The sequence below is a fragment of the Rattus norvegicus genome, chromosome 9 (assembly GCF_021556685.1).
Source record: "Rattus norvegicus strain SHRSP/BbbUtx chromosome 9, alternate assembly SHRSP_T2T, whole genome shotgun sequence".
NCBI lineage: Eukaryota > Metazoa > Chordata > Mammalia > Rodentia > Muridae > Rattus > Rattus norvegicus.
The window spans coordinates 71075087-71098548 of record NC_141542.1 but is presented as its reverse complement, the minus strand read 5'-3'; the positions used below and the strand labels follow the sequence as shown (position 1 = coordinate 71098548).

The 23462-nt window shown below is 40.0% G+C and overlaps 2 protein-coding genes and 1 long non-coding RNA gene across 43 annotated transcripts in view; 1 reads left to right on the top strand and 2 right to left on the bottom strand.

Moving 5' to 3' along the window:
* Gtf3c3 (general transcription factor IIIC subunit 3) overlaps positions 1-7124 on the top strand; it is a 34420-nt gene extending 27296 nt beyond the window's left edge. For 2 of the 3 annotated variants that reach the window (XR_015628701.1, XM_087566581.1), the window contains 3 exons: positions 469-593; positions 4541-4693; positions 5599-7124. Coding sequence is in view for 2 of the 3 variants with exons in the window: in XM_087566581.1 (XP_087422707.1) it covers positions 469-593; positions 4541-4693; positions 5599-5721 (401 nt within the window). In the remaining variant the exon portion in view is untranslated. 3 annotated transcript variants of the gene reach the window in all.
* LOC148003731 (uncharacterized) lies at positions 536-17601 on the bottom strand. Its single transcript, XR_015629557.1, has 5 exons — positions 17424-17601; positions 8295-8374; positions 7741-7919; positions 3006-3138; positions 536-689 (listed from the first exon to the last, which is right to left on the bottom strand). It is a non-coding gene; the product is annotated as an uncharacterized LOC148003731 (long non-coding RNA).
* A 1043-nt stretch (positions 17602-18644) lies between these two features.
* The window catches only part of Ccdc150 (coiled-coil domain containing 150), a 100862-nt gene continuing 96044 nt past the window's right edge, over positions 18645-23462 (bottom strand). For 9 of the 39 annotated variants that reach the window (XR_015628646.1, XR_015628647.1, XR_015628637.1 and 6 more), the window contains 5 exons: positions 22700-22894; positions 22373-22441; positions 21103-21189; positions 19361-19480; positions 18768-19104 (listed from right to left, as the gene is read on the bottom strand). Coding sequence is in view for 8 of the 39 variants with exons in the window: in XM_087566116.1 (XP_087422242.1) it covers positions 18985-19104; positions 19361-19480; positions 21103-21189; positions 22373-22441; positions 22700-22894 (591 nt within the window). In the remaining 31 variants the exon portion in view is untranslated. 39 annotated transcript variants of the gene reach the window in all.

Sequence of the window (23462 nt, the reverse complement as noted above, 5' to 3'; positions counted from 1 at the left end):
TTGTTCTGCTGAATTACTTTAGAGTGTTCTATATAGAAATGTTTATCTCTACTGACGTTACTCTTTATCATCAGGATACACTTAATGAGGATACTTCTAATAGTGTTGTACATTGCTGTAAAGTTTAAATGAATATGTGTGTGATTGATATTTAAGATACTAGGGTCTTTTTTTAAATTTAAGATTTATTTTATATATGTGAGTACACTGTCGCTGTCTTCAGACACACCAGAAGAGGGCATCAGATCCCAGTACAGATGATTATGAGCCACCATGTGGTTGCTAGGACATGAACCCAGGACCTCCAGAAGAGTAGTCAGTGTTTTTAACCAGAGCCATCTCCCCAGTTCTGATACTAGGGTCTTTCTATATTAAAACCAATGATGTTTGGTTTTAGAACATATTTGAGTGATGAGGAAAGCAGGAACGGTATTCTTACCACATCATCTGGCCTTGCTTACCTTCCAGGACAGTATGTCCAAGCCTTCCGTGCCTATCCCAGTGAGCCTCTTTACAATCTCTGCATAGGCCTCACCTTTATTCACATGGCATCTCAGAAGTATGTGCTGAAGAGGCATGCGCTGACTGTGCAGGTAATGCATTCGGTTCTCCCAATTTCCTCGTGTTCGTGGAAGTGAGTGAATATACGTAATGTCTTTTTAAAAACCTGGTTTCAAAAGCAGTGCCTGCTTGAAAAACATGTTGAGAATATTCAGTACTTACTCCTGTGTCCCAGACTCCTAGGATACAGCATATTGTTATACTGAAGATTTGAGGCTGATTTATAGCAGTTCATGAACATATAGAGTCAGATCATAGCAGGTAAAGACATAGGTAGGTTCTACAGGATTTTGAATTAGGTCCTTTTATACTCTCTGGGGGCTCCAACTGTCTTAGGTCTACAGATTCATTTAATTAGTTTCGTGTGTACATAGTTACACTTCTGTATAAGTGCATCTACACACATTGACCTGCATCTGTAGAGGCCAGAAACGGACTCAGAATCTTTCTGAATTGTTTTGCACCTTAAGGCAGGGTCTCTTACTTGAATCCAGAACTCTGATTCAGCTAGTCTAACTAGCCACATTGCTCCAAGAATTTGGTCTCCACGTTCTTAGCACTGGGATTACAGGCAAACTGCCGTGACCACAAGGCAGTTAGGTGTGCTAGTGATTAGAGCTCCAGTCCTTGGGCTTGTGCAACAAGTGCCTTACCTGCTGAGTCATCTCCTCAGCCCCTAAATTAACTGATTTAAAGTCCGTTCTAAGGGGCTTAACAGTAACAATGTCAGGTAGTTCACAACCATCTATAACTCCAGCTTCCAGAGGATCAAATGCCTTAGGCCTTCATTGGCACTTGCATGCATGTACCCATATCCCACCCCAACCAAACACACACACCCCCCTAAAAGTAATACAAATTGGTTAAAATATCTAACATTTAAATAGAGTGTTATATCATCACTAAATTTGTGTATGTGTTTTTTCTTTTAAGATTAGGAGATATTCTAGTTTCATTTTCTGTTGCTATGATAAAACACCTTGACAAAACAACTTAGGGGGAGAAAGTGTTTATTTTACCTTTAGCTCACAGTCCCAAGTTGTTGACAGTCATAGTCAAAGTGGGAAGAACTTTAAGGAGTTGGTCATATTATAGCCCCAGTTAGAGCAAGGAACAATGAAGGCATGCATGCTTGACCTCAGTTTGCTTTCTCCACTCTTCCATAGTTCAAAATCCCCTGATTAAGGTATGGTGCCCCCCACAGTGGGTTTGGTCTTTTCACCTCAAAGTAACCAAGGTAATCCCATACATACATGCTCATAGGCCAGTCTAAGTTGGATAGTCCCTCATTGAGACTTCTCAGGTGATTGTAGATTATATGTCAAGTTGATAAAATTAGCCCAGAAGTATTGTTCCATGTTAGAATACTTGCCTATCATATGTAGGATTATTGGTTCAATATCTGTCTAGTTTCCAAAAAAGGAAGAATTCTTAGTTCTTTATTTTTAAGATTTATTTATTTATTATATATAAGTATACTGTAGTGTCTTCAGACACATCAGAAGAGGGCATCAGATCTTGTTAAAGATGGTTGTGAGCCACCAGGTAGTTGTTGGGATTTGAACTCAGGACCTCTGGAAGAGCAGTCAGTGCTCTTAACCACTGAGCCATCTCTCTAGCCCCCCCCCCTTAGCTCTTTTTAAACTTAAAATTATATGATTATAATGTTTTTATCCTTTATTCTATCCAAACCACCTAAAATACCCCTCCCCACACTTCTTCATTGTTGTTAACATGCAAACATGTATGTGTATGTTCCTAAATACAACCTGTTGAGACTGTTCAGTTCATAGAATGTTAGTTGCATGTGTCCAGGGCTGACTGTTTGGCACTGGACAGCCCACTGGTGTTCTGGGTGTACTAAACCAGCTACCAACTTTCCTTAATAACTGAGACCTTGGGAGTGTTTTATAGATGTATCTGTTGGGACTTAGCTCCTCAACTCTGCATTTCCATTTTTATTTCTTTTGGTAGTGGTCTCTGTTGCAAAGAAAAGGTTCCTTGATGAGGGGTAAAGACTACACTTATCTGTGGGTATAAAGACAAATGTTTAATAGGTTTTGTTAGGAATTATATTGCTTTTAATAAAGTGCTTGTACATTCTCTTCCAATAACCATGACTTTACGACTTCAGTAGCACTGAGAAGCTAGCTGGGTTTCTAGTACCTGGTGTGGTTTTCCTCCTGTTGCGTGGGCCTTGAGTTCAAATAGAGAGCTGTTGGTTACTGCCAAGGTATGCATTCCACTTCTGCACCCTTAAGGTTACTGAGCCATGCTGGTTGTTGATTTGGTGGTTCATACGTGTCGTAGCTGGGTAGGAATATTGGTTACCTCCCTCCTTTTGGTACCATGAAAGCTAGTCCTCAAAGTGGGCATTCAGGTCAGTTCCAGCTCTGAAACTTAGGTTTCTGAAGTACATGGTGTTTTCAATTGTAGGGACTTACCTTCCACTTATGGGGGACAACCAAGGGCAACAGTAGTAGGCTGTATGTTTTGGGAGTCTCTTGGGCAGTCCAGGCCAACAATTCAAAAGAAAGGGCTTCTCAACTCTGCTATTGGTAATCTTGGTGTTTGGCTCTTGGAGGGAATACCAGATGAGAAAAGTTTATTAAAATTATATAATTCTCTGTATAAATATACATATATGTTATTTTTTAAAATATTTTAATAGTATGTTTCTTGTGGCTTTTTCAGACAGTCTTGTTATTTTTCTTCCTCCATCTTTTTTCTGTACCTAGCTCCCTTTCAGCTCTGTAGAGTGCCCCCTTCCCAATTCCCTTCTCAGGTGACTTGTATCTTGCTGTTTCCCCTTCCCCCTCCTGTTTATTCCCTTCTTCGTGGCTCACCACCATCCCTTATTCTGGAAGTGGTCTCATTTTATTTTCTGGATTTCTGTAGTTACTACAGGCTATTGTACTCGAATCTGAAGAGACGGAGCCAGGAGCCTCTAGTGAGGGAGAACATGCGATGTCTGTCTTTGGGTCATAATCTTGTCTAGCTCCAAACATTGAATAGCGCTGTGTGAGGGCAAAGCACATTTTCATTCTCCATTTGTCAGGTGTAGGACATGTAGGTTGTTTCTGTTTCCTACCTGTTGTATCAGAGCATCAGTGAGCATTGATTGCTGTAGTCGCTGGACCAGTTAGCAGTCCCACCATACCACCAGTAGTGAATGAGGGTTCTCTATTTTCCTACATCCCCTAACTTTTAGTCAGTTGTTTCATGGAGTAAGATGAAAATCTCAATGTTTTGCATGCAGTGTTGCATTTCCATAATTTCTAATGGTGGTAAACATTTTTTGAGATATTTTTTTAGAATGCTCTTGTTTAAGTCCCAGACCCATTTTTTTTTTTTTCAAATGGGTGATGTCTATTGAATTCTTTGTATCGTCTGGATGTTAATCCTCTGTCAGTTGGATAGTTGGCAAAGATTCACTCACTCTGTTAATTTTTTAGTTTTATTAAGACTCACATGTCGATTTTTGACCTTTCCTTCACCTATGTTGTATGGGGTACTGCCTATGTTTTTCTGCTAGAAGTTTCAGTGTTTCAGGTCTAGGTCTTTGATTCATTTAGAGTTAGTTTTTTGCAAGAGTATTAGTTCCATGAATATATCTCTGCCAGAGAGAGTGTGAGAAAGCAAGCAGGGGAGAAATTTTCTGTTAGTTCATATAATAGTGCAAAACTATGTTTTAAAAAATAGTTTGTTCTAATATGAATATAAACTCGGCCAGATGTGTACTACTCAGGGTGGTAAGAGATGCCCAAGGCCAGATTGGGCTATATAGTGAATTCTTAAGAGGTCTAAACCAGATTATAAAATCTTGTCAGTATGACTGCATTCAACACATTCATGATTTACTGTTTGATGTAGCCAGAGTTATAACGTGTGGCCTTCTTTTCCAGTGTGCTGTCCTTGGTGGTTGGGTAGCATCTCAGAGTCAGTTGAGCATACTCAGCCATTCTTTTCTCCTTGACAGGGATTTTCCTTCCTTAATCGATACCTCAGCATCCGTGGGCCTTGCCAGGAATCTTTCTACAATCTGGGCCGCGGCCTTCATCAGCTGGGGCTGACACACCTTGCGATCCACTATTACCAGAAGGCTCTGGCACTTCCTCCGATTGTGGTAGAGGTAAGTTTATAAACTTAGATGTCATCTCCTTTTTATCTGTAGACAAGTATGGTCTGCTATGTATTATGGTCTAGACAGTGATGTAAATCATAGCTTTTAAAGTAAAATTTGTCTGGACCTGGAGTAGAGATACATGCCAGTAATCTCATGGGACTCCGAGGAGGATCCCAAGCTACCAAAAGATCTTGTCTCAAAAGTATTTCTTTTGTAGTAAAACCATTTGAACTATGCACATGTGTAGAGTTCCTAGGACAACTTCAGTGTTGGTCCTTGCCTTTCATCTTGTTTGAGACAGGCTTTCTTGATCACTGCTGCTGACCCATGAGCTACTGGGGCTCACCTCGCACATCCCATCTCACTGTAGGATCACTGGGGTTACAATGTGATGTGCTGTTGTATCCAGCTTTTACTTGAGTCCTGGAGATATGAACTCATCCTAATGCTTGTCCAGCAAGTATTATATACATTCAGCCATCTTCTCAGCCTCCTTATGTAGACAGAACAATATTAATGTAGTTTCTTAAGTTTAATTGGTACTCTAATTTCTCAAGCCAACTCTGAGTAGCAGCATCTATTTTTGGCCCCATCTGTGAAAGTGAGTATCACAACAAGGGAATTTCCCGAGAGTTCAGAGTCTCCCTAAGGAACAGGAGTCACGTCAAGCTCTCACTGGAGGTCACCAACTTCTTTCCAGTTCTGCACAGTGAGACAGAATTAAGTCTGTTCTGCTCTGGCTGATGAGACTTCTATAACCTGATGTTTAAACATTTGGTGAAATTCTGATTATGATAATTAGGTCCAAGGTATGTTTTTAGTACATGAATTGAAATCATTTTGGAAAATTATAGAAGTTTGTTACAATATTGACATAGTTGACAAATGGAAATAATCTTTTTTTCTTCTAGGGTATAGAAGTTGACCAGTTAGATTTACGAAGAGATATTGCCTACAATATGTCTCTCATCTATCAGAGCAGTGGGAACACTGCAATGGCACAAAAGCTTTTGTATACCTACTGTGTCATATAAGCAGTGTAACGTATAGGACGATGTGTGGACCATACCTTCTGTTGAGACCTTATTGTTCTTGATGATAAAATGGTACTGTCATCACTGTACCTACTGCAGGGGTTGTAGCTCAGCTGTAGACTGCCTGCTTGCATCATATGTACAAGGCTCCGGATTCAAGCCTTTGAAAATCGAAACACTGCTTTTGTCTCTGGAATATATGCAAAGCTATTATTCCTATGAGAATGTACATATTATTCTTTTCTGTTAGCATTCTACAATAAAATCTTTCCTAACACCTAAATGGACAATATTGGCTTGAGTCAGCTGGAACTGAACATACTATTTTCTACTTAATATCTACTGACCTCCTGAGTCCCAGGTGTTTTGATGGTGCTGGTATATGGGAGACAGACAGTGTGGTTTGTCCTTCAGGCATTACAGAGTACACTACTGAGATAGCCACCACTGAGGACAGTTATTTATGTATTTATTTTCTTGTGCTATATATTGAAACCAGCGCCTTGTACTGCTATGCTAAGCAAGTGATATACCACTGAGCTACATCCTCAGCCTGCAGTTTTGTTTTGTTTGTTGAGACAGGGTTTCTCTTTGTAGTCTTGACTATCCTGGTACTTAGTCTGTAGACCAGGCCGGCCTTGACCTCAGGCCTGCTTCTGCCTCCCAAGTACTAAGATTGAAGGTGTGTGCCACCACCACCCAGTTGCACCGTTCTTAAATATAAAGTGTGAACATGTATTTCTCTGAAATATTTGTTCCATTTATATACGGCACCATTTCTCATAGCTATTACTTACAGTCAGCACCTAACAAAATTATTTAAGATGATTTTACGGTGGGAAGACAAATAATTGGTGAATTTGGCATTTATCTGTGGGCATGTTAATTTCAGAGTATAAGCCTTGGAATCAGGCTTAGTTCAAAGCTCAGTGTTCCAAGGCAAAACAACCAGTACATGTGGCTTCCCAGTGGAGAAAAGGGATGATCATGTTCAGTTATGTGTCACAGCACTAAAGGGCTGGGAAGTTGGATGTATGGAATAAAGTGTTGACAAAGTTTAAAGATACTTCATTACATGTTCTTGAATCTCAGATTGAAAAAAAATTTGCTAGATAGACTGTTTCTTGGACAATAAATGCTCTAATCTTTTATGACTGATCCAGTAAAGGGAAACCATGTGAGACTGGGATCAAAATGCAATGGAGACTTTAGGAGCTCTTCCCACTCTTTACACTGTATACGCAACTACAACGCAAAATACAATGGAGACTTTAGGAGCTCCTCCCACTCTTTACACTGTGTACGCAACTCCCCAGTTGAAAAGCAGAATTGTAAGTAGTTAGTAAATGTATCTTGTATTCTGTATGTTTCTATATGTAAATAAATCCTATTTTTATAATTGAGATTTCACCTTTTAAAATTTTTGATTTCATGCCCTTAAGCTATTGTGATAAAGCTAACTAATTATGATTGATAAGTTTAGGTCTTGGAATCCTGTGTGAGCATTTTTCCTGTGGAGTAAGTTCTCTGAGTAGTAAAGTGGAGGAAAGACAGATGGGGTGTCTGTGTCAGTGGTTATTGTGGTCAGCAACTAACAAAATGATATTGGGTGAGCTAGGACTGCACCTCAGTTGACAGAGTCTTCCTAGTGTGCATGGAGTCAAAACCAGATGTGGACACACTTGGAGGCAGAGGAGAACTTCAGGGTCATGCTTGGCTACAGCACAGGAAATTTAGAGCCAGCTTAATTACATCAGACCCTGCCTCAAAAAAAAAAAAAAAAAAAAATCAGTTACTGGTAGGAACACGTAGTGTAATCTTTTACTGTTCACGAGTCTGTTTCTTTAGCTATAGACATAGACAGGCCTTGTTTCTCATATCTGCTAAACAATATTGGTAGAAACAAGTCTTAACAATTCTCTAAGGGGGAAAATCTGTATTGTGTGTTTATTTAACATTGAAAATCACAGCTAGGGCCAGGGAGATGGCTCCGTGAAAGTGCTTGCCGTAATCACTTACCCATGTAAACCTGATGTGCTGGCCATCTTATGGCAGTGAAGAAGGCAACGATGAGAGGTGAGAGGTGGGAGCTTGTGGGCCAGAGATCAACCAGAAAGACCCTGCTTCGACAAGGTGGAAGATGAGAAATCCCCCAGAGTTGTCCTTTGACCTCCATGTGTGCCATGGCATATGTATGCCTGTGAATAGACAGAACTGTCACATTAGAACATAATTTTAAACAAGCTACCATTTTTTGAATGTTACTGTTTTACTCTACATTAAGTTCTCTTGAGAGAGTTATGTGGCTTCTGCTTTTGTGGAGGACAGGCATTATTAGTTGTTATTTTTACCTTCTCCACAGAGGTTTAAAACTCTGGCCAAGCTTTGTTACTCCTGTCCAGAGATTCCTTCAGAGGAACATTTGTTCCCATTTAGAGCAGCAGATTAGGAATTTAGCCTCTCTTCTTCCATTGTTCTACTTCCTTCCTCCCTTCCCTTTCCATCCCAGCTCTCTGCTTTCTTGAATATATTTGCTACTGCTAAGATTCTACTCCATGGAGTCTTGCTCCTACCTGGGCCAAACAAGAATTTCCTTTTTCCTTCTTCCTTGGGTGTGAGCTGAAACTGCATGGTTAGTGGCCAGCCAGCCGTTCTGTCGAGAAAGGAGAGAGTTACATACCAAGAGAATGTAAGGAAGGCTGAGTTACATAGCCTACATGGCACAGTTGTTCTTCCTTAGGCCAGCCACAGTCCTGAGTCATTCCCATGGTGTCACTGGCTCTATCGCTTCTCTGTTAATGCTTACTGTGTCTCACACTTTTCTTTAGGTTATGCCAAAATGTAACTGAACTCTACCATTTCACTTAACATTGTTATATTTTCACAAAGAGACATGTGTAACAGCCAGAGACGTGTAAGAATGTATCACCGGTCAGCAGCAGCGAGGCTTGCTCAGCTCTGCCTATGGCAGTAGAATATTGCAAGGCCCTGTGTTAGCTTTCCATTACTGAGACAAATGCCTGAGGCAAGCCACTTAAAATGAGAAGTGGTTTATTTGGACGCACAGTTCTGGGGGTTTTGACCCCTTGTTACCTAGACCCAAAGGTGACAAAATACAATGTTTAAGCATGATACTTAAACAGGGTAGCAAACCTTGAATGCAAAGGAGTGAATGCCATGATAAGTGAAGACACGGTAAGGAATAACTAGAAAATGATACCACCTGCAGGTCCATAGTTCCCAGACAGGTTATTTTATTATGAAACTGTGAATTACGTAGTAATTAGAATTTTGAGGTAGTAGAGAGGAAAAAAAAATCGGTGAGCTGACATTTTGAAGTGGGTAAAAGATGGGTTCTGTAAGCTACTTGAGTACAGGTCCCAACATAATTCCAACCAATGGAGATGAGGTCCCCCTTAGAAGATTAACTCCTGCCTTAAAATGGGCAGTAGGCTAGTGCTCAGGGCACCCTGAAGCCCAAAATATTGGTAGGTAGAGTGTTTGAGAAAACCTGTTGTGATATAAAGGTTGAATTGGAAAAAAAAAAAGTGGCTTCATCTGTATAGAATGATCAGGCCCAAAGAATGCATGTTAATGGCTTATTCTCAACTTGAAAGGAATTTCAGATGATGAGGTCACCCATTTCATTAGCAACAGCATTAGGAGATGTCTGATTGAGTGGTCAGAATAAAGAGTATCTCTATTTGTTGTGTGTGCATGAGTGTGTTTGTATGTGCATGTGTGCACATGTGTACAGGGTCTCACTGAACCAGCACACTAGCTTGGCATGTCAGGAAAGTGTTCTCTTACTGAGATACATCCGGTTTTCATGAAGCAATTTTATTCTCTAAAACTCCACTTTCTAGTATATTGTTACATAAACTCAACTGGGCTCCACAAAGGTGGACTGGTGAGTAGCATTTGTAGAAAAGGGTGGTGGCTTGGGACAGGAGACCTCCAGCTCCCTGGCTGGCATGGTGAGGTCTCTTACTCAGTCATTGGCTGGGGCGCCTATAAAGGCAACATGTCTCTGGATGCAAAAGTACTATAAGTACACCACAAAACGGGTACCACAAGAAGGAATTCAGAAAAGAAGGCTTACAGGGTTAGACATTTAAATGAGGAAATAGAAAAAGCAATTCAAGAAGACAAACTAGAAAAAGAACTGAACAGTTGTCAGAGAACTTAACATTGTAAAATGTCATGTCTTATGACATTATGATAATTACTATTTCTTATATTTCATTAATAATTTATATTTCATAAATAATTACAGGAGAAACATACTCTTATATTTTCTTATGTGCATTAAATGGCAGTACATTTCAACCTATTTAGAGTAATACTTAACTGTTTCAATGTTTTTTTTTTTTTTTTTAAAGATTTATTTATTGTATATGAGTACACTGTAGCTGTCTTCAGACACACCAGAAGAGGGCATTGAATCTCATTACAGATGGTTGTGAGCCACCATGTGGTTGCTGGGATTTGAACTCAGGACCTCAGGAAGAGCAGTCAGTGCTCTTAACCACTGAGCCATCTCTCCAGCCCCTGTTTCAATGTTTTAATACATCAACTTTTAATATTTTTTAAAAGTGAACTTTTTAATTGAATAGGGAAAAGTGTTCGGAGCATCACGTCCACATTTGACAGCTGTCTTGTAGCAGTAAATTATTAAAGATCTGCTCTATGCTCTCAGTGTGTGTGCATACCTCCTCTGCACCCACACAAGATCTCTGGATTCATGAATGAAAGACACATACACCATCTTTTTTTTTTTTTTCGGAGCTGGGGACTGATCCCAGGGCCTTGCGCTTGCTAGGCAAGCGCTCTACCAGTGAGCTAAATCCCCAACCCCACACCATCTTACTTTTAATATGTTCTAAGCTAGCTTAATGCTTGGGCCACTCCTGAACCTCTGCGTGGCTAACACACTCTCCTCTGATATTCCTGAGTTAATACTTACTAAATCTATATTTTATCTTTGCTGCCCATGGATCTTTCTAGACAGCCCTTCTTGGAGCTGCTTTGCTCTTGCACCTACAATTCAGCCATTCACCGTCCTGCACCTTCCCAGCGTGGTCTGTCCTACATCCTTGTCATGGGTGAATCCTTTCTTCTCCTTCTCTTGCGTTTCTTGCCTAGGAATCCTAAAAGTCCTGCTTTTGTCTACCTGCTATTGGCTGCTGACAACTTTATTTCCCAATTATAATTAGCATAAGAATACAAGCTGCTACATTTCCCCCCTTTTTGTCCACTAAAAAAGCCTTTTCGGATATATGCTGAACATAATTAGAACAGTTATGCAAACTATGAGGTATGATACACACTAACAGCGTCCAGTCTATCAATTATGTCAATTTAGGTGCATATTCTATCATCTATCCTAACTGAAAGAGTCTACAGTTCTTACCTTATGTTTTGATTTTAACTTGCATTACCATCTGAAAACCATCCTTTCAAATCCACATCTTCCTCAATGCTAAAGAACTTAAGTTTGATTTTGAGATGATAGCTAGTCTTCAACCTTGTCAGAGATCCAAACATGAGTTAAATATTACCTGGATACACAGGAAGTACAGAAACATAGCCTCCAAAACGTAACCAATTTGCAGAGATTGCTGACTACATGGACAGTCCCCTAATTTCTTACAACACTGGAACATCTGTCTTCAGCCTTCTGGCCCAGATCCATCTGGCAGACCTTATGTGAAGCAGAATTATGAAGGACTAGTTCACCCTGTCTTGGCAGAGCTAAGCTGTCGACTATCCTACATGTGTATCCTTTCCTGGACAGTATTCTTTATCTGCAGATGAATTAGGGCCATTCCTGCCAGTGGCCTACATTTGGTACCATAAAGCAACTCTGGAGATAATGATGCTTAACGCCTTCTTTGAACTGTAGAGGAGGTGCTGTCAGGAGCAGACATGTCCCATAGTCAAATGATCTTTAATAATGAAATAACATTAAATGTCATATTCTGTTGATTTCTGATGTTTTGAAGACTAAAGTATATCCAAACTGTTAAACCTTAACTACCCTTAGCTATTTCTATTTGAATAATATTGAAAATACTTTATTATAGTTAAATCAGAACCTAACATAACCACGAGTTTGCTATCTGGCCCGTAACTTGCTTTACTTGATCATCCTAAGCAGTTTGTGATAGCAGCTATTAGAAGGACTGAGTCAAAGCCTTGTATTCTTAAATGAGTTGCATAGGCACAATGCTTATCTAAGAGTAACTATTAATTTTAAATTTTGTATCAATATACAAGGATTTATAACAATGAAAACCTTAAATCTATGTCAATATATAAATTCTGTACCAATGTAAGAAATTATAACTTCAGTTTTATATCAGTGATGAAGATTTCTATCAGTTTAAGATTATGACTACACAAGCTTTGTTGAAGAGTAAAGTTAACTCAGGGACTAGACAAGACTTCCCTACTCTCTCCCTACCTATTCAATATAGTACTTGAAGCCCTAACCAGAGCAATGAGACAACAAAAAGAGATCAAAGTGATACAAATTGGAAAAGAAGAAGTCAGAATATTCACTATTTGCAGATGATACAATAATATACATAAATTACTCCAAAAATTCCACCAGAGAATTTCTACAGTTGATTAATAACTTCAGCAAAGTGGCTGGATATAAAATTTAACTCAAACCAGTAGCCTTCCTCTGCTCAAATGATAAACAGGCTGAGAAAGAAATTAGGGAAACAACTCCCTTTACAATAGTCACAAATGATATGAAATACCTTGGTGTGACTCTAACCAAGCAAGTGAAAGATCTGTATGACAAGAACTTCAAGTCTCTGAAGAAAGAAATTGAAGAAGATCTCAGACGATAGAAAGACCTTCCATGCTCATGGATTTGCAGGATTAATATAGTAAAAATGGCCATTTTGCCAAAAACAATCTACAGATTCAATGCAATCCCCAACAAAATTCTAACTCAGTTCTTCATAGAGACAGAAAGAGCAATTTGCAACTTCATTTGGAATAACAAAAAATCCAGGATAGCGAAAACTATTCTCAACAATAAAAGAACTTCTGGGGGAATCACCATCCCTGACCTCAAGCTGTATTACAGAGCAATAGTGATAAAAACTGCATGGTATTGGTACAGAGACAGGAGACAGAACAGTAGTATAGAATTGAAGACCCAGAAATGAACCCACACACTTAATGGTCACTTGATCTTTGACAAAGGAGCTAAAACCATCCAGTGTAAAAAAGCATTTTCAACAAATGGTGCTGGTTCAACTGGAGATCAGCATGTAGAAGAAGAATGCAAATTGATCCATTCTTATGTCCCTGAACAAAGCTCAAGTCCAAGTGGATCAAGGACCTCCACATAAAACCAGATATGCTGAAACTAATAGAAGACAAAGTGGTTAAGAGCCTTGAAAACATGGGATTGGGGAAAATTTCCTGTATAGAACACCAATGGCTTATGCTCTAAGATCAAGAATTGACAAATGGGACTTCATAAAACAGCAAAGCTTCTGTAAGGCAAAGGACACTGTCAATAGGATAAAATGGCAACCAACAGGTTGGGAAAAGATCTTTACCAATCCTGCATCTAATATCCAACATGTTACATACAAGAACTCAAGAAGTTAGACTCCAGAGAATCAAATAACCCTTTTGAAAAATGGGCTACAGAGCTAAACAAAGAATTCACAGCTGAGGAATACCAAATGGCAAGAGGCACCTAAAGAAATGTTCAACATCCTTAGTCATCAGGGAAATGCAAATCAAAACCCCGAGATTCCACCTCACACCAGTCAGAATGGCTAAGATCAAAAACTCAGGTGACAGATGCTGGAGAGGATGTAGAGAAAGAGGAACCCTCCTCCATTTTGTTGGTTGGATTACAAGCTGGTACAACCACTGGAGTTTCAGTCTGGAGTTTCCTCAGAAAATTGGACATAGTACTACCTGAGGACCCAACTATACCACTCCTAGGCATATACCCAAAAGATGCTCTAACATATAACAAGGACACATGCTCCACTATGTTCATAGTAGCCTTATTTATAATAATCAGAAGCTGGAAACAACCCTTCTTCAACAGAGGAATGGATACAAAAAAATGTGGCACATTTACACAATGGAATACTGCTCAGCTATTAAAAACAATGATTTAATGAAATTTTTAGGCAAATGGATGGAATTAGAAAATATCCTGAATGAGGTAACCCAGTAACAAAAGAACACACATGCTATGCACTCATTGATAAGTGGATATTAGCCCAAAGCTCAGAATACCCAAGATACAATTCATAGATCACATGAAGCTCAAAAAGAAGGAAGACCAAAGAAAGAGTGGTTACTTCAGACCTTCTTAGAAGGGGGAACAAAAATACTCAGGGGGAAATATAGAGACAAAGTGTGGAGCAGAGACTGAAGGAAAGCCCATCCAGAGACTGTCCTACCTGGGGATCCAGCCCATATACACCCACCAAACCCAGGTGCTATTTGGATGCCAGACTGCTCCTTGGTTCCTGTGTCCTGAGAGCTCTGGGCAGGTTCCATTTGGGCCACGTATTTGAACAGAAGTGGTGGTCTCATCTGTCCTCTCAGCTGTGTCAGCACTTCTGGGAGACCAGCTCTCTCCCAGCAGGATTTAGGTACAGAGAGCTGTGGCACAGGGTCAGCTGTGGGCACAGTCGGAAACTGGAAGGAAAGTTTTTTAAACATTCACTTATTGTATGTATGTGAGTATGCTGTAGCTGTCTTCAGACGCACCAGAAGAGGACATCAGATCCCATTACAGATGGTTGTGAGCCACCATGTGGTTGCTGGGAATTGAACTCAGGACCTCTGGAAGAGCAATCAGTGCTCTTAACCACTGAGCTATCGCTCCAACCCCTGCAAGTCTTAACATATACAAGAAAATTACAGTAAACCCCTGTATAAACCCCTGTATCTTACCAGACCACCAGGGATTAAAGCTGGACTTCAACAATAACGGAAACAACAGGAAGCCTACAAACGCATAGAAACTTGACAACTCCCTACTCAGGGAACTCTTTATGTCAGGGAAGACATAAAGAAATTAAAGACTTTCTAGACCTCAACAAAAATGAAGGCACAATATGCCCAAACTTATGGGCTATAATGAAAACAGTGGTAGGAGGAAAGTTCGTAGTACTAAGTGCCTTCATAAAGAGATCGGAGAGATCGCATACTAGCATTACAGCTCACCTGAAAGCTCTACAACTAAGAGAAGCAAACACACCCAAGAGGAGCAGAGGGCTGGAAATGATCAAACTCGGAATAAAATCAGTTAGAAACTAAGAGAACAATGCAAAGAATCAAATGAAGAGTTGGTTCTTTGAGAAAACCAACAAGATAGATAACCCTTTGTCAAACTAAAAAGCAGACAGTATCAAAATAAAATCAGTAATGAAAAGGGAGATATAACAACTGACACTGAGGAAATAAAAAAAAATCATTAGGTCTCATTTCAAAAGCCTGTACCCCACAAAACTGCAAAATCTAAAGGAAATGAATGATTTTCTTGATAGATATTACTTACCAAAGCTAAATCAAGATCAGGCAAACTTACTTTCTCTCTCTCTCTCTCTCTCTCTCTCTCTCTCTCTCTCTCTCTCTCTCTCTCTCTCACACACACACACACACACACACACACACACACACACACACACCCCAATTCCAGTTCTCTTTCCCAGTTGTCTCTGTCTTCTCCAGACTTGAACCTTCTTGTTCCCTCCCACCCCCTTCCCCACACTTTTTCTCCTTCTATCTACCCCATGATGTCTACTTCTCTTCATGAGGTTCAAGCATCCTCCTTGGCCCCCCACGCCCCCCGTTATATGGATCATAGCATGGTTTTCCTGTACTTTATGGCTAATGTCCATATCTTAAAAGTGAGTAAATACCATGTTGTCTTTCTGGGTTTGGATTAGCTCATCCAGGACAATCTTTTCTACTTCCATCCATTTACCTGAAAACTTCATGTCACTGTTTTTAATACCTGAGTCATAAACATTTCTTTATCCATTCTACAATTGCCATAATTTCAGGATCTATTAAGGCTAAACACTTTCACAGGCACATTAAATCTGGGAGCAAGTATAGATTTCTCTTGAGAGTTTTACAAATATGAAAAGGTTAGGCCATGCTCTAAGGGTGTCAACAATAGATAACTTAGAAGAACCATTGCCTATCTCTTGATCCAATAAATCAGGCATTATCCCCTTGCTTCAGAACAATTAGTACTCTCAAAAATAAATCAAAGTATACAGTCTGAACAGTCTTGTCTGAACTACTCCAAGCCTTGAGGCTTGGCCCAATCACACATCTTGTATGCTAGTAGAGCGTAATAAGAATGCCTGGACCTAGCCTACTGTGCCATATCCAATTTTTAGGTCTATTTTGGGTCTCAGAACCATGTCCAGGTCTAGTCTGGTAAATTTCCTGAACCTGCTTGCTTGCATTCTCCCAAACTCTCGTCACACATCCTATGAGCTGGCCCAGTCTGAAAAGAGAATACTTTAAAATCCATTAAGTTACGAAATCTAAAAATGTCAGGAATGTTGGTGCTTACTTTTGGCTCCAGTAGTCAAGAGGCAAAGGGAGGTAGATTTTTGCGAGATTGAGGGGACCCTGGTCCATATAGTTCTAGGTAATCCAGGGATACATTTTTTTTTTAAACTACAAAGACATTTCATCTAACGAGCAAGGACCATGAAGGTAGCAGTATTTCTCATAATTTGAGTAAACTGTCATTTAGTGTAATTGCTCATATAACTTTTGAGTTTCTAGAAAACCAGAAAGGCCTTACAGAATTGGATTATACACACTAGAGGCCCAACTTCATCAGAAAGCTTCCCAGCATAATCTAAAAGAGCTTCAGCACAAGAGGTACCTAAGATCATCAGAACAAGATTTTTCTGCCTTACTGATTTGCATACTTTCATCACAGGCCATGTTTTCTTTGGGTCATTCTCTGGTCACATTATTTGGTAGTCTAGTTTTAATTTAGTTATCACATCTCCCTTACTAATTACTACTACAGTCTTACTAGAAATGGTCACCAATCTAACTATAATTCGCTTTCCCAAACTCAAATAGGTAATCTAAATGAACATGTTAATAACAATACCTTTTGATGATGATACCTAAATGAAGAAAATTGTTCTTGTTCTAGATCAGGACATGAATATTCTGGCATGTACTTGTGATTGTCATAGGTAATTAGGGCAGCAGATGTCTATCCACCAAAGATGATCATAGCCCATGTGTAGTGATTGTGAACTTCTTATATGAATTCAGGTCTTCAGTGTTGGCTCAGGACCAAGGTTAATTATCTATAGGACTCCTGGCTGAGTCAAGACTAAAAGCTCTAATACTTTCATTCATTTCATTCATCTTTTACATATATATTTGTATATATATATATATATATATATATATATATATATATATATATATATATATTTGTCAAACACACACATACACAAGCACAGACTCACACATATACATACACACACCTAATGCACAATTATCTTTCTGAGGAAAGACATCTATGAATAACAGCATCCAATAACAATAGTGTCCAAGTAAATTCCTTAACCAAATGTCTCAGTTTGTGTTTGCTTTTTGAAACAAAATAACTTTGGGTAGAAAGTTTATAAAGAGCAGAAATGATTTCTCACAGTTCTGGAAGCCAGGAAATCCAAGATGGAGTTGCTGACAGGGTTAGTGTGTGATGGGACTCTGCTCTCCACATCCAGGGGCACCTTATTGCTGGTGTCTTCTGGGATGCTAGGTGCCTTATCGTCTCATGGTAATGGCAAAGGGTCAGCAGAGCTGAAGGCAGTTGCCGCCAGCCCCCTTTAAAGACATGAATCCATTATTAAAGGCTATTATGATACAATCTACAACTTTGAAGACTCCAATCCTTAAAAACTACTATAATGGTATTAAGTTTCAAAATAAAATTTTGGAGGAGACTTTGAAATATAACACAAAAGTAGTTATGAGCATAAAAGTTAATCTCTCCTAAGCAGAAAGATAGTTATTTAGTATTTTCTGTTCAATTTTAAATGTGAATATAGTCACTGTTCTAATATGAAACAAAGAACAAAGGGTGCACACAGAATAAAATACCATCCTCCTAAGAATGGATTATTGTGCGGTCTTGATAACAAACACTTCTCAGAAGTCTTCAAGCAACACATTGTAGCTTTCTTTAGTGGACACTTTCTCAAAAGTCCACCAAGCAGTGAGAGTTACCTACTTCTGAAAGCCAGAAAAATAGGAGTTGGTTTGAATGTCAATGAACAGTCTCGCCCATATAATTCTAATACATATATTAACCCATGAACGCCTCCAAAATCAGGTAGTCCTCTAATGCTTGAATTCCCTGTCCCTTCGACCTCAATAAAAGGCCAGCAATGTGCTCAGGAGTAGTTAGTCCTCCTTTCAAATATAGTGAGAAATTGAGTTTTACCATTTCACATCAGAAATTGCCACTGCAACCCTGGGCTGTGTTGTAGTCATTACTCTCTGCATTATCATAATTGTACACTTACATTAGGGCTTGGTAGGACCAGCATAAGAAGCAAGATATTCTGCCAGTCCATTATATATGTTAAGTGTAGATTATAAAACCCACCATTTAATATTGAAATAAACAAAGTTCAAGTTGCTCCTTCCTTCTGTGAAAGGGAACCATACTTACCAGTCAGGTTCCTAGAATAGTGCAACTCCTTTATTCAGTAAACAACCCTTTAGTGACCAAAGTGGCTGTAAGTATAGTCTACATGTGGCATCTCAGAAATTTGTGTGTGTGTGTGCGCACATGTGCATGTACGTGTGTGTGTGTGTGTGTGTGTGTGTGTGTGTTTAGAAGGTATAGAAGGGTGTCTACTGTATTTACAAATAATTTAATTTCCAGAGAACATCTTATAGGATGCATCTAGAACATATTATTGTGGCCATTTCACTCAACACTAAATTCTTTCTGAACATAGCAAACATCATGGGACAGCATCTAGTATCATAAAACAAACTAGTTTAAATTTATTTGGAACAAAATAGGGAAAGGGACAAAGAGATGGGTTGGTTCTGCAGTAATGTAAAAGAGTCCATAAAGGATAAAATCCAAAATCTTCAGCATACATCATGTTCTTATAATGTAGAACAGGCCAGCCTCACTTGCTGGCCCGCAGAATCACAGAGGAATGGCTTCTCTGGAGGAGACTCCTGTCCAGGTCACTTCTTCCTCTCTGTGTCAGAGTGGTACTTCTTGGGCATAAGCCCAAGGTTCTGTTTAGTTTCCCATCGATGTAGAACAGATTGGCTGGTTGCAATATTATGCCTCATGTCTTGATTCTGTAGAGAACAATAATACCCAGTTCTAGTCTGCTGCGAGCCCAGTCTTTAGAGCCTGTTGCCCTCCTTAATGCTACCTCTGTATTCAGACAGGAAGTTCTCATCTAGATGGTTTGGGAAAGGTGAAAACGCAGTGAAAAGTCAGTTGGCTTCCTAGCAGTAGTTGAGTAAAGACAAGGTAGGTGGTTAGAGGGCTTCTGTAGTTTGACACAGGGAAGGAAAATCTCAAACTGCTTTATGACCATATCAGCCTTACCTCTTCCAGCCACCTGTCTTCCCGGGGAAGCCTCTGCAACCGGTTTTTTGTCAGCTCAAGTTGTAATCCATCGAACCTGCATTTAAACCAGCGGTGAGCTTCTTCCAGATTAGCTGTTATCTGAACACAGAAACAGTCACAAGTTCTTTTGTGTTCGGGTCTGAGAGATTTGTACCTAGACATCAGAAGACTCAAATTCTCACATGGGCTCCTTGCAATGTGTTTGCACAGTGCACTGAACAGCCATCAGTTTGGGGGAGTACTCTCTGGGTGAGGCTGTAAAGGACAAATGCAGGCTCCTGCTAGCCATGTACCTTGTCAGAGCTCCCTGGCTAGCCTATGCCTAGTGAGGCATTGCCAGAGTAGGTCTCAGCAAATGTGTGCTGTCAAGTTCCTTTCTAGTATTAGCAAGGCCAGCATGTAGGCAGTGGGCATACTCCAATAAGATAAGGTGGTTGGACTCCCTTGATAGAATGTAATCTAACTTTTAGGAACTATAAAAACTATTTTTCAGGTATGTTGGTACAACCTGATAACGACTTCGCTCTCTAAACCCAATCCAACCTAGCGAACCCAACCTTTTTTTTTGAAACAGAAGTACAGGGAAAGATGCTGAAATAGCTATTATATGGCAAATGAGAGAGAACTGGCATCATTGAGACTTACTGAAAAGATCTTTTAGAATAAGAGCATAGTGGGCATTAACTAATTGACTTAATTTGTAGACGACAGCTCACAAAAAGCGAGCCCAGGCCCAGGAGGCAGATCACTGGGTAAAGCACTTGCAGTGTAAGAACGAGGACTTCGTTTTGATCCCCAGAACCCCCATTAAAAATAATCTGGGTGTTGTGGCATGTACTTGTAATCCAAGAGCCAGGGAGGAGGAGACAAGCAGATCCCTGGGACTTGCTGGATAGCCGGCCTAGTCTAGTTGGTGAGTTCCAGTCCAATAAGAGACCCTGTCTTAAAAAAAAAAAAAAAGAAGGGGGGGGGGCAGATGGTACCACTCTACATGCATGCTCACACTCGTGCACATGTATTCCCATACATGAACATACACACATGTACATATGCACTCAAAAATGAGAATAAATGTAACTTTACTAAGGGCATACAGAAAGTGTCCATAGTTGGCACTAAACTTGGGATTCGGAGTCCTTTTCTTTTTAATGTACTAGTTGGCAGGTTATATTATTATGTAACTTAATGGCCATGACAGGAACACATGACATATTGACAGTAATGTTACTATGCTACTTTAAGACTCTCCTTTGCATGCCACTACACCGTCCATGAACATATGTGTGAAGGCGGTCATTACTGCAGCTCCCAGGTCTACATGGGTAAGAGCAGTGGCGTGACCGTCACGGTGATAACCACCCACTGTGATTAGAGGTGAGGCCTGTTCTCCAGAAGGGCATCTCATGTCTGGTACTGTAAATCTAGCCAAGAGCTGGTGGCCAGGAAACTCAGGGCGTCAAGCAGTATTCATGAGGTCCATGCCTTGCTGCTTTCCCTTCCGTTTAGAAGTATGTATTTGAACTTTGGAGTTCATTAGTAATCTAGCATTCATTCTCTGTCGTCAGGATACAGAATCCTAACTAAACTTCTTGAGTAAAGGTGGACGCTTAGTAAGCTGCTGGCCTCGCCTGCTGTGCTCTGGACAGCAGCATCAGTGACAGACCTCACAGCACTACGCCCAGGGCTGCTGACCGCTCTCTCTCAGTGCTGACCTGGCTCACCTGTTCAGATTCCACACTGGCTTCTTTCAGTTTATTCTCTGTTGCTTCTTTACATTTCCTCAGGTGTCTGATGGTGTCTTCCAGGTCCTGAAAATGTGACAGGTTTTAATAAACTTCCAATACACCATAGAGAACCGAAATGCTTCAAATTTCTAATATGGTGATAAAATCATGAAAATAAGATAGGACACTTTTGAAATTCTATTTCATATTATCATACCATATAATCTATAGTCTACATAAAAAGTTTTGTTTTGGATTATAGATTCTGCTGAGAGAAATTAATATCTCTCTCTGTCTCTGTCTCTCTCTCAAAGAGAGCCCCTCGTGACTATTAGAAGGTAGGAGGAGCTCAACGACCTCCTGAAGTTTGTTTTCGGTTAGTTAGGAATCTTTGCTGGTTAGGAATAACTAAGACTCCTGTGGTACGGACGAATACATTCTTTCTACAGAGAACAATTGAGAGCTGCAAATCTACAAGACTAAGGAGTCCAGGGTGCATGTAAGCTCTAGCTGCTTTGGAAAAGCAAACATCATTTTTATTAAACTGAGAATGAAGATTATTTTCCGTATCTCAAACTATCATGATTTCAGTATGAAATGTCCTTCAAAAGGTTCAAATGCTGGGTGCTTAATCTTTAGTTGGGAGTTTTACTTTGGAAAACCTTAGTAAATGAGGGCTAGTTGGTTACTGGGGGTATTTGAAGGATATACCTAGTCCCAGGCCCCTCTTCTGGGACACTTTCCTCCTAAACCTGTCACTACTCTCATGATGTCCTACCTCACCTGGGGTCCAGAATCAATAGAGCCAGGAACTGGGGGCTGAAATCTAGGGGCCATGACCTGACATAAACCCTTCTTTGTATCAGGTACTTTTGTCACTGCAATGAGGAAAGTAACTAAAGTATCATTTATGGATGTATTTTTTCTATAAAGTCTAGGAAAATTTAAGTGCCTTCTCATTGGATTTAGGCACATAAACTTGCTAATAACTGTTGAGACGAATCTTAAAATCTCCATACCTTGCATCGGCTTTCTAGCTCCTGCCTTATTTTTCGCTCAGCCACTAGTCTCAACTCTTGCTGTTTATTTCTCGCTGAGGTCTCATACTGGCTCTTAGCTAACATCTCCATCTCCTTCTGCAGAGCATTCATTTCAGATACAAATCTCTGGATACTCAATGACTGATAGCAAAAGGAGGGGAATATGGTGAACATACGTTACAATTTTACATTAATGGTAAACAGAGTTTGTGGGAATCATATTTTACCTGTTCATAGTTCTTTTTCTGATATTGATCCTTAATTATCTCCATTTGCCTCAATTCCATTTCTATTTGCTGAGAGAAAATGCAGAAATAACATAAAGAAATGATCAGTAGAGGAATGGGGGCTGAGTGAGGGTAAACTTTTCAGTCTGTTGGATTCTACTTCCTATCTAGCCCGCTGACCCAGAAAGAGCCAAGGGTAACAGCATTGTCTCCACCAATGCAGAGACGACACTGCAGAAGTAACCCGCTCACTTCCCAGAGAGCACGGCAGCCCAGACTCTCGCAGTACGCTGAAGGGTGAGGAGAGGGTTAGGCTTCTCATACAACCTTCATCCTCTCCATGTTCTGTGCACTGTTTGCTTTGGCTGACAAGTGCATCCTTATCTGGGCCCGTTGGTTCTTGAGCTTTTCCTTGTTACTGTTCACCACTTTTTCTAGCTCTGTAGCTTTGTGTCGTAGCTCTCGGTTTGTCCGGGACACTTCTACAGATCTGAAGTTGGCTTCGTCAAGAGCTTTCTTCAGCTTAGAAGATAAAGGAACAAGAGAGAAGGAACAACTTTTACCGACCATTCAGGAAGACACATTTCGGTTTGTTCCTATCTTCAAAGTGAGGCCTGGGGAGGTGGCTCATCAGTTTAGAGTGCCAGCTGTTCTTACAGAGGTCCTGGATTCAGTTTCCAGCACCTATATACAGCTCACGACCATTTGAAACCCCAGTTTCAGAGTATCTGATGCCTTCTGACCTCTGAGAGTACTAGGTATGCACATGGAACACAGACCTACACAGATGCAAAAATTTAAAACACATGAAAAATAAGAAAATTATACAATGCATGACTTCTCATTATGCACTTATAAAGCAACAGATCAATCTATGTCATAGCTTTTAACATCTGAGAGAAAGTAAGACTTTAGGTTCTTTTTTTTTTTTTTTTTTTTTTCGGAGCTGGGGACTGAACCCAGGGCCTTCTGCTTCCTAGGCAAGCGCTCTACCACTGAGCTAAATCCCCAACCCCTAAGAGAAAGTAAGACTTTAGATAAAGAATGTGAACTTTTCCAATTTTCTGAGGAACCTCCAGACTGATTTCCA